The sequence below is a fragment of the Micropterus dolomieu genome, linkage group LG02 (assembly GCF_021292245.1).
Source record: "Micropterus dolomieu isolate WLL.071019.BEF.003 ecotype Adirondacks linkage group LG02, ASM2129224v1, whole genome shotgun sequence".
NCBI classification, from domain to species: domain Eukaryota; kingdom Metazoa; phylum Chordata; class Actinopteri; order Centrarchiformes; family Centrarchidae; genus Micropterus; species Micropterus dolomieu.
In genome coordinates, this window is record NC_060151.1 from 1,672,683 (window position 1) to 1,684,318 (window position 11,636).

An 11,636-nucleotide genomic window follows, 5' to 3' on the forward strand; every position below is an offset into this window, starting at 1 on the left:
TGCCCATGCTCAGCAGGGTCCGGAGGCTGCAGCTGAGTAGGAACAGGAGACAGCCGCAGCAACAGTCTCCGGACCCTGCTGAGTTGCTGCTGTAGCACCCCTCTGTTCCCTCTGAGCTGCAGCAATGTCCTGCTGCTGGGTTGTGGCCACCCCCTGTTGCTGTTGGGCTGCAGTAATCTCCAGTTCCTGAGCTGTAGCAACTCCCTCCTGCCGAGCTGCAGCAACCCCCTGCTCCTGAGATGTATCTGTTTCTAGGTTCCAGTGCTGCTCTGTCATCTGTCTCCTGGTCTGCTCTACAGCCGCCGGACTCCTATGCGTTTCAGCCGCCGGACTACTGCGCTGCACTCCAGTCGCCTGACTCCCGCTTTGCATTCCAGTCGCCATACTCACGCTCTGCACTCCTGCTGCATTATCCTCTGGGGCCAGCTGCCTTTTCTGACCTTCAGCCTCGTTGCCAGTCTCTAGAGTGATCTCCTCTTTGCCGGCAGCCTTCAGAGTTTTTTTCCCCCATTCGTTGCCTGCCTTCTGATGGGTACCGCCTTTGTCGTCAGCCTCCTGAGGGGTTTCGCCTTCGCCACCGACCTCCAAAGGGGTACCACCTATGCAGCCGGCGCAGCCTCAGCCTCTCTACCCTGCCTCCTGATTACCCACTGGGCTGACTCTATCCTTGGGTCCTGCGTCCTGGTCATACTTGACCTGCTCTGAGGTTTCCAGCTCTACTTCTGCTCCGCCCCTGTCCATTCGCCTGGGAGCACCAGCTCCTTTCTGCAGCTTCCCGGACACTTTGGATTTCATTTCTTGCCTGTGGGATTAGTTTGCCTGTGTTGGATTCCTTAACCTGGTTATGATCCTTGTCTACCTCACTACACTGTGAGCCTTTTGTCCCTGTTTAATTCTTCATTAAATCTTTGAACTGCACCTGCTTTGCCTTCTGGAGTTTGCTTTAAGGCCCAATCCTTTGTGTAGTCACCAAATTACCAAACTCAGAAAAATGCCACATGACCAGTGCAGCGCCGTGCTTTGTACTCCGGTTCCTTTATTATTACATATTATTAAGTTAGTTCATTTCTGCAATAGTTTAGACAGGCTTAAGTTTTTGCTTCTGCTGATTTTAGCTTTCATTGCTGCTGTACTGAAATTTTCCATTATACCACTCTCAATAGTTCTACATGCTTATTGAACCACTATTTTTTATGACTACATGTCCTTCTTTAAGTGGGTAGACAGTCTAGCCTATTCAGTCTCGCAACAATGGGAGAACAAAATGTGATGTGAATCCTGTATAGACAAATCTTACCTGAGAGAGCGAAGCATGGGCCCACTGTTGTTGTACATGTTCTGTGAGCCTGCTGGGCTCAACAACAAAGGACTCTGGGAGCGAGACGAGGAACCAGATGATGTACTATCCAGGTAGCGGCCTCCTTTGGAATGGCAAGAAAGAACAAAGGACAAAACACAAAAAAGATAGACAATTCCAGATTAAGAAATTATTGAGATGAGGGGTAGTAAGCAAATATGATGGTCTCTTGATATGTGTTTTATAAAGAGAGTAGTGCAGGCAATAAACTATTCACACATTTCAGGCATAAAGTTATGAAACAGAAGCCTTAAACAAATTTCTGCTGCTACAGATGGCTCCAGTGGCCACTGACATCCTGTATCGTCCTGTTAAAAATTAAACCTAAGCAATTCTCAGCATTGGATAATACCCAGTATTGCTGACCAATCTAACTGCCCAAATATCCTCCAGACTTGTTTTTTTTATATCTACTGCCTGGGGTAAACACCTTCTTATTTCCTTTCCACAGGTTCAAAAGGTAAATCTCATAGTAGGGAGGTGATTCATGCTAAAATTAAGTAGTATACAAATGTCATGGAGTCGTTGATACAATGAGTTGAAAAGACTTTGTTGTATTACACACATAGCTCTTGCTTTTGAGTAAGAAAATGGTGGGAAAGTACAACAACATGGAAGAACTTTCTCAAACATTCTGTCATTATGTGTTATATTATGAATAAAGAGTTTTATATTCCAAATGGATTAAAATTTTAGCATTTTGTAGTGCTTTTTTTGTTGGAGGAAATGGTAATGTCTTCATGTGTCCTATCAGCCAATTACATGGGTCATTCAGTTCATAACATGCCAGCTGACAAAGAGCACAATTCTCTACACTTTCTAACATTTTCATTTACTTCACCTTGGCAGGAGCTGAGTAGAGACTGTAGTACGTAAACTCCATCAACAACATGTGATGTGATTTTCCAGTGACATGAGAGTATATTTTTAGAGGTGGTACCAAGTTTGTTTTGCAAGTCTTAAGTGTTAAGACTAACAAGTCCTAAGTCTAGTTCGTGGTAAATGGTCTGTACTTGTATTGCGCCTTTCTAGTCTTTTCAACCATGCAAAGCGCTTTACACTACATCAGGGGTTCTTAACCTTTCTGGCAGTCCGACCCCTTTTTGAGGTTGAAAATATTCCGCCAAAATTCAACCAAAAAAAGGCATTGCTGTGCGCCTTGTGTTTTCGAACCTGCAAAGCGCTTTCTGTCTGATCGGGTCCACCCAAGCTGATTCCATTCACAACTATAATCCATCTATCATTTTTGTGTGTCGATAGTAGCATTTTCGTGACCCCCATGGGAGAGTCCCGACCCCCAGATTAAGAACCACTGCACTACAACATTCACACACATTGATACACTGATGAGCAGAGGCTAAGGTGCCAACTACCCAACAGAAACGGAAATTTACTCAATCATACACATCCACATACCAATGTCACAGCCATTGGGAGCTATTTAGGGTTCACTTTGACATGCAGACTGGGGGAGCCAGGGATCAAACCACCGACCTTCTGATAAGTGGATGGCCGCTCTACCCCCTGAGCCCCTGTAGTACAAGTTCCTACGTGTAGTCCTAAGTATAGACCAACAAGTCTGGACTCAAGTCAAGGCTAAGTCCTTAGTCAGTAGTCATTGGCGTTAACGGTCTCTGATGATCCTGTTGGTCTTCTTCCTGCACCGTTGGGAAAAGAGTTCCTTCATGGATGGAAGCTCCATCTTGGTGATGTGCTGTGTATAAGTTGTGTCCAGGAGTCCATGTTGAACCTTCTCAACTTGCAGAAGAAAAACAGCCACTTTGCTGTGATGGTGTCAATGTTGTAAGACCAGGTCAGGTCCTTGGTGATGTGAACCCCAAGGAACCTGAAGCTGTTGACTCTCTTCACCATAGTCCTGTTGATGGTGATGGGTGTGTCCTTCACTCTGTCACATCCTATAGTCCACAATCAGCTACTTTGTTTTTACTGACGTTGAGATAGAGGTTGTTATCCTGGCACCAAGATCTCAAGCTAATAACAGTCTTCTTACATTGACAGTTGTCAAGCTGTGGTTGGCCGCACAGTCATGCGTGAAGAAGGAGTACTGGAAAGGGTTAAGCATACAGTTATGGAGGGGCACCAGTGTTGACAGTCAGGGTGGAGGATGTGGTGCTGCCTATTCTCACAGCCTGGGGTCTGCCTGTCAGGAAGTTTAGGATCCAGTCACAGAGGGTGGTGTTGAGTCCCAGATCTCTGTTCTTTAGTTCTTTTTTAAATGCACAACAATTACAGTGAAGCAGTTATTGGCAACAAAATTTGGCAACAACTCCCTTCAACATGTTCAAACAATATGTATAAAAGGAAAATCAGTCAAGTAAAAAGAAAGACAAACAAAACAAGACATGAACAGCATTTTCACATTTGTTCCTCTGGTCCAGAGGGTCGTGTGGGCTAGGGTGAAGGCATCATCCATTGATCTGTCTGGTCTGAATGCAAATTGCAGTGGGTCCAGTGAGTCAGGGAGGGAGGAGGTGATGAAGGTTTTGACCTACCGCTCAAAGCACTTTATGATGGTGGGGGTGAGTGCTACTGGGCGGTAGTTATTCAGGCATTGGGCACTGATCTTATTGGGGAAAGGGACAATGGTAGATTTTCTTAAAAGACACCCGCCAGTTGATCTGCACACATCTTGAGAGCTCAACCAGAGATGCCATCAGATTCAGGTACCTTGTGTGAATTGATTCTTTTTGAAGGATGTTGCGTGGATTAGTTCTTCTGAAGGATCAGCAGAATCGGCTGGTTTTCCTTTAGTGGACCCAGCTGTACGGAGGTGAGAAAGGAGCCAGGGTTTGAACTTCTCTCTTAAGCTCTTTTTACAGAACTATTTCTGTCACTTTGCATGTGCACAATGAATGCCCCCCAGGAGAGACTGAAATGTCAGAAATTGTGTGCCCCACAATAATTATTGTATTGGTAAGACAACTCGTCATACTAAGGAGTTATTTTTTAAGCATAAACCAATGTATTTTATTACCTTGAGATGTTCAAGTGTATGGACAGCCAAGCACAGTAACAGTGTTTTTACCATACTGTAAATGTGACAGATTTTCACTATAGGCTATATCAACAGGATGGCCTTAAATCCATGTATCCTCATTCTGGTGCTAACGTACCTTCATGTATCAACATCCTCTGCACAGAGCACACAAGACTGCTCACGTGCTGAAGCCATGTTTTAACAAATCTGTACCAGCTGGCTGCCTCCTTCCCAACTGAGACAGATGTTGGCAATTGTGTAATGTGCACTTGTCATAAGCCATTTTTAAGGGCAGACTTACTCCATCTACCCTTCAGGCTTAGTAGTCTACTTTGTCAAATATATATTTTTTTTCCAACCAATTGTTTTAAACATAGAACTGTACACAGACATCATGCCGTTTAGGCATTTTGTGACACAGAATTGGTAAAGTACTGTTTGTACAGGAGCGAGAACATGGAAAATCAGTGTCACATATATTTACATGAGCAGGAGATATTTACAGTTACTGCTTGTGGAAAAAACTGAAGGTGTAAGGCATCATACAAAAGACTAAAAAGGGATGTGCCTACCTTGCTGGATGGGAGAGTTGCGTGTTGATCCTGTACTACCATTAGACCCATACTTCTCCAGCAACTCAGCAAATTCTCTCCTATTAAGGGAAACCAAAAGAGAGAGATTATTGGGATAAGAGTTTGTCATGATGGAAAGATGTACTCAAGGCATTTTATTGACCGAGACACTGTCTGAACCAGAACTGAAATGGAGTTGATACCTACCAATAAATCTATTGATTTACTGAATTGTATTTGGGTTTAGTGAACAAAGGGAAAAGTTAAATGACTAATTACAATATACAACATTTTAAATAATTACAGTGGTTATATTTCGAATCTTCAGAATTCAGCCAAAGTTCATAGACATGGTTCTTTTGGATCTAAAACCTTTCAGTGTTTTAGGAACAAACATCTGGAACAACTGACCATACCATGTCAGATACCCTGAATATGTTGTAACTCATGGTTTTGGGCAGGCCATGAAAGCTATTAAATAAGTTATGGTAACTTTTAGTGTTATCCCATGTCGTGCTTCGTGTGTATGCTTAACATCGTGTTTGTTTTACATGCTATTTATTAGGGGTGTAATGATCCACCAAATCTACGGTTCCGTTCATACCTCGTTTTTTCCCCAGTTTGTTTTTTTCGGGGGGAGGGGGCATCATTATTATTAGTATAGTTTTGGGTGGGTTAAAGTAGTCTTATAGGCATGATCAGTCATTCATAACTTGACCAAAATAGTGACGTGACAGACACAGTTGGAAGACAATAAAATAGGTTTATGGTAATTATAGGCCTACAGTTTGTGCTAACTTTAAATACAGTGTTTTCGACATATACTTTACTTGGGTGGTCTGCACAGTTATATTAACAGCTGCCCAAGTATATTTGCCGACCCATTATAACATTTTCCAGAGAAAATCTGTTATTATGTTACAAGACGTGAACACTGGATATTTTACAAGCATGGCGCGAAAGTGAACACACCAGTGCAGATGTCATTCAGTTGCGCACTGGTTTCTAACCACATGCGGCGCAGCTGAAAATGGAATCGCAGGTGAGAGGGCAAGTACCACGTTGCTCTGGTGAGCAGCGGAGCTGTGTGTTGAAGGGAAGGGAGCAGATATTAATGAAGCTGCAGTAAACATCACAATCTGATGATCTGTTTCTATGATGACAAGCAGCCAAGTGTCCCAGTTACACCACTGAAAATGCCCAAAGCCACAGCCTACATGGCTTCACTCAGTAGAGGCGAAAGTGGCTGCTTTTAAATGAGTCACTCTCCCTAACCAATCACTGTGCTTCAGAGTTCAACACAGCATGCATCTGCCCTTTCTGTCTTTTCACTGCAACTCTGCATCGCAGTTTATGGAATTATTTCTTTAAAAAGTAACAGTAACAGACTCAAGTGATTATTTTAAAGTAAATAAATTGGGTAAATAAATTCTAGCACTAGGGTGAAATTCGGGTAATATATTAATTTTGATAAAGTTAATCCAGCCAGCTAGAGACTGAGGGAGGATAGACCAACGAGCACAAAACTTCACAGGTTCATAGGGAAACAATACATACAGACTGGAAATGATGTATCTGCTTCCTGTTTTTGCCATCATATTGTGTTGTAGATGATCTACAACACAATATGCCCTGTGGATGATGATTTCAATGTGGCGTTTCTAAGCAGATTAAGGTAAGCGGTCATATTGGCTCCACAGTAAATAAGGACACAAATTGTTCTTGAACAGCACAAAAAAAGCACCTCTGTCATAAACAGCAGCAACAGATGATTGGTTTAAAAGGTGCCACCAACAGGGCCAGTTCACTCATTTCACACTGGGCATAATCAAAACAATAAAGCAATCTTTAAAATCTGACAACTGTCACACTTATTCTTTTGATCATGATGCTGTTTGCTGCTGGTCCTGATCCTACCTGTTAATATAAATGTGTGTATAAATGTGCTGTTCTGTAAGTGTGTGTTGTCTGTATTTGCTCTTAACCAATTGACCTCTGTGGGACTAATAAAGTTGTTGAACATGAACACCACCACCCCCAGCATTTTTGTGCATGTTGAGTGTTCCATGACTCAATTATATGTCTGTGACACATGTATTAGCGCATTAGACATTAACGTGCATTAAAAGCATTTTAGAGTACTTATATCTTTCTAAATCCCTCTTGTTTTTCCTCTTGTAATACGTTAAAATATTTTCTGAAGTCATCTTTCACTCGGTGTGTTTACATGATTCTATTCAATCAAATGTAATTTAGGGCAACTAGCTAACCCCGCCAATCATATACAACTGCTACTGACCTTGTTAGCTAGTGTATTGTTGCAGCTACTTTAGAGATGAGTGTTAGAAAATCAGTTGGTAAAAAATTATTTTTATATTTTACAAAGACAACATGGCTGACATCTAATTTATAAGGTTCTCACTCATTCTGAATCTCTTGATTACAAGGCAGATGACAGACATGTGCGTGAAGGATGTAGAAAAGGTGGTGTCCCACTGCTATGGCTTTTCAGAGAATCATACTCACTAACTAACACCCACATTTGAGTAATCAAATGAAATCCCTGAACGATTTGCCAGTGGTAATTACTGTATACCCATACCACATATTCATTTCACTCAGAAATACATCACATTATAGAAGCTAAAGATGCTCTAACTGTAGTTTTACTGGGCCTAACCAATTTGTTAAATGCATTTTTTTTTTTTTAACCGTATCTCATTAAACAGGGCAAATGTCAGCACAAATACCAGATTATTTTGTAAATGATTCCACCAAGGGGACTGGTACTGCCACCCTCTGCAGTCAGCACAAACTGCACAAATTGCATCACATGCATGTCTTCATGCATGTGCTGACAGAACTCGTAATCATATAATCATGAACACATTGCTCTATAGATACACTATTGTTCAAAACACCTGGAATGTTGTGATCGCTGGAAATGAAAAGAAACATGATTTAACATACATACATACAGCACATAGACATACTGTAAAATTGCAAGACAGTGACTTTGCCAAGCTACCATCAGCGTTTCCAGGTGCGTACAACTGATAATAGACCGTTGTATTTCAGTAAAAACTATTATGCATTCAATTCCACAATGCAGAACAGAGTTTGCAATATACTTTATATGAATCTGTGACAAAGAACTGTGCTGTGGTTCACAGTACATGGGATTACCAAGCTGGCATTAATTTTATAGGCAACAGGGTACACTATGCATCCTAGAATGGAAGCAAATAGGTTAGAGGTGAAAGATATTTGTACTATAAATCATACCAAACAAAACAGTTGATATACCACATGTGCATGGCATTATATTGGTGTCTCAATACGAGAGAACGATGGGACATTTTGAGAACTAAAAAAGATTTTTTGCATGCCTGTACATCTCTGCTGACAGCTCATGAGACAGCCAACGTTCGTTACCGTAAAACGTTTGACTCTGCCTTTATTTGGGACAGGCGTCCATATGGGACAGGCCTTTAATTCCTCTTGCACAAAACTGAAATAGGCTACTATGAAACAATTTATTTATTTCAAACAGAATATTACTTGTATAAAAATCATCCAATAATATCAAATACACGTCATTCATTTGATCCAGCTCTGACAGACCGGGTCTGTTTTTTTCTTTTCATCTTTTGTACCATGCAGGTTACACTGTTCGTTGTTTCCGTTAAATGAACTGAACAATTGAATTGTCCAGAATCTAACCGATCTAACGATGTGCAGCATGTCCATACTGACATATTGATCATACGTTTAAACATTAATATGTAGCATATTAACAATCTAAGCAGCTTAGAAGCAGCTAAAGCGGGCGACCCTGCAGGGTTTAAGAGGTTTTATACATCAGAACTTCTATATAAACCAGACCAGGCGTTTAATGGGGACCTGCGTTTAGTCAAAATGTGTTCCTTCACCAGACCAGTAAACAGGGTAGCAGCTATTTGTTTTCTCCAACCATTGAACACTTGCACACAGTGTTTCTGTTGCTTAGCTAACATCAACAAACTGTCGCTCGAGCTAGGTCATCAAGGATCAGTTTTCTGTAATACCTTATTGACAAGGTTAATGTATGATAAATAATCTGGCTGGTTCCATTCAGATCCATACCATTTCACAAGTTATGGGGGGGTGGCGGGTGACTATGGCATGTTGACATTATTGCACATTTTCAGTTTTTTATTATTATTGTACAATACATATGTATTACACCTGGCAACACTGATACAATTTGTCAAATATCTGTGTAACGCCTGTCACCAATATGGGTAGAATTTGAAAATGTTGGATAAAAGATACAGACTGGCAGATATTAGAACTTATTTATTGCTGAACTTACTAGTATGTATTGTCAGTTGTAGATCTCTTGCTGTATTTGATGTATTTCGATGCTTGTATGTTGTTCCTCAAATGTAAGTTGCTTTGGATAAAAGCCCTTTTGTTAAAAGTAGGCTTTCCTGAAGTAACGTGATTTGATTTTCAATAAAATTATATATTTTTCACAGCAGGTAAGCATGAAGCTATTGCTAAGCTAGTTTGACTTGTTTTTAAAGGAAGGGAATCTGTTGTGGGGCAGACAGAAAGGCATAATCCCCCTCCTCTCATCCCCTCCAGCTCCTCTGGGCTGCAGGGTAGTTAAAGCACAGAGCACAGATTAACACACGAGGCTCATCTCGTCAGAAGCACTGCCCTAGGTTAAGCTCTTTTCCCTCTCTTAGTCTGCTGTCATTCTACCTTAGCACTGGCACCCCTTGAGAATCCATCACTACATAAGAGTAATAATCACCTCATAACTACACTTCACATGGCATTCATGTTTTAACCTATATAAATCTAAAGATGTCACTTTGCCTCACATTCATGAAGTTCTACATATTCATCCTATGATCTGCCCAATAATCCAGTCTGCTACTCATAGCTGAGTCACAGGGATATTACCACTAATAACTTCTAATTTCTGACACGTATCCTCTCTAACAGCTGAGGTATGTCAGAGTCTCTTTACTGAGGATTACACTTTGAGGCAAACATGCAAATACACCATTACCTTTGTCAATTTACAATTAAGGATCATGTTGTCTGAAGATGATTTGAGGGAAAGATAGAGTATATGAAGGTATAATTGGAACATAAACACAAGTCAATAAGCACAACTGCTTGAATTTGAAATTCTGTGCGCTCTAACGTGGAGCAAAAGTAATTTGTTTCTCTGTACAGCCATGTCAGATATCAGAGAGCCTTTTTGACCAGTCAAAAGAATTCGTCTGGACCCTGTCCGGGTCCATCATTTTCCCCAAAGTCCCAGTTGAGATGAATCCATGCCCACTCCCGTATGACAAAAGCCTGAAACGTAGGCTATATGACAGCTACAGAAGCTTTGAGAGTACCGACACGGGGCACTGAATTTGAGGAATTTACTGTTTTTCAGAGTGTTCATTAAAGAAAAACATTAATCCTCTGGAGTAAAGCTATGGAACAGTCTCAGTGTGGAACTAAAGCAATGTCCAAACATAAATCAGTTTAAAATTAGGTATAAGGATATGGTTTTCTCAGGTTACAGGGATGAAGAAGGGGGTGAAGCATTTATTTTCAGTTTCGTTGTTGTTGTTTTTATTATTATTTCATTTTACGAGTTGCTGAAATTCATTTTTTCCCCTTTCTTTTTTAAAAAAAATTTGATGTACATTTTGAATTGCTTTTGGGTATGACAAAGTAGATGTGTAAATATTAATTTTGAATGCAAGTTGATTATTTATAAGCATTTGATTTGTGGACACGCGGTGGGATTAAATTAAGTTCCCCCCCCCCCCTTCTTCCCACTCCTTTTTGAATATGTAAAGAAATGGACGAGAATTTCAACAATTTCTTTGGCTGTAACTATTGTTATTATTATTTATTTATTGTGCTATTTTATCATTTTGATTTGTTTATTTGATTGCATTTCCTTGTCGGATGTTTCTGTTTATATATTCAAAATAAACCTGTGAAAAAATTATAAAAAAATAAATCCTGAAAGACTACGAGTTAAAAGTTAAGGGTTCTCTGATCTCAGAACAGTGCCCATCCCAGGCTCTACAGATCACAGACAAATCATTTTTGCTCCACATTTCATTGAAATATGTGGTGCATAAGTGAGAGTTTGTGAACCAAAACATTTTGTGAGAAAATATTCTACAGGTCTGCAACTCTCATTGTATGAATTCACATACGGATTTGCAGATGTGAAGTTTACAAATTTTATAGCATTTTTTTCAAATTTACCGATACCCATGTGTGACTATTTTCTACAACCACAAATTCCACTGTCACAGGTGCTCAGTTGTTTTGCTTCAATAATACCTTTATAAATGAGGCTTATCAACATGGGCTCAGAATTCTAGCTTGTAAAAACATGCTGCTGCTACACGTCTAGACTGCTGGGAGACTTCCCATGATGCACTGAGGTCCTGTATGCATTCTTCTCCCATTAATGTTTATTACTAACTTCTCTCTCCCGTAGTTCAGTGCTTTCCGTGTTGTGCATTGTGCTACTGTGTTCTCTTTCCTCCCAATCACAAAATTATGGATCCCCTGCAAACACTGTGACAACCAGTGTGCCACAAGCGCTGGCAACTGGCAGCAGCCGATAGCTCCTGCAAACTTCACTACACTTTTGTTTTTTATCTGTTTTTTCCGGCTTTATAGCAAAAACGTG

At 40.6% G+C, this 11,636-nt stretch overlaps 1 protein-coding gene across 1 annotated transcript in view; it reads right to left on the minus strand.

Annotated features, from left to right (window-relative positions):
* Positions 1 to 11,636, minus strand: part of si:dkeyp-72e1.9 — a 104,160-nt gene that overhangs the window by 29,286 nt on the left and 63,238 nt on the right. The window contains exons 6-9 of the mRNA XM_046030507.1: positions 4,928 to 5,007; positions 1,298 to 1,421; positions 652 to 802; positions 64 to 555 (exon numbers count right to left, since the gene is read on the minus strand). Of these exons, the coding sequence (XP_045886463.1) occupies positions 64 to 555; positions 652 to 802; positions 1,298 to 1,421; positions 4,928 to 5,007 (847 nt within the window). The remainder of the gene's footprint in view (positions 1 to 63; positions 556 to 651; positions 803 to 1,297; positions 1,422 to 4,927; positions 5,008 to 11,636) is intronic.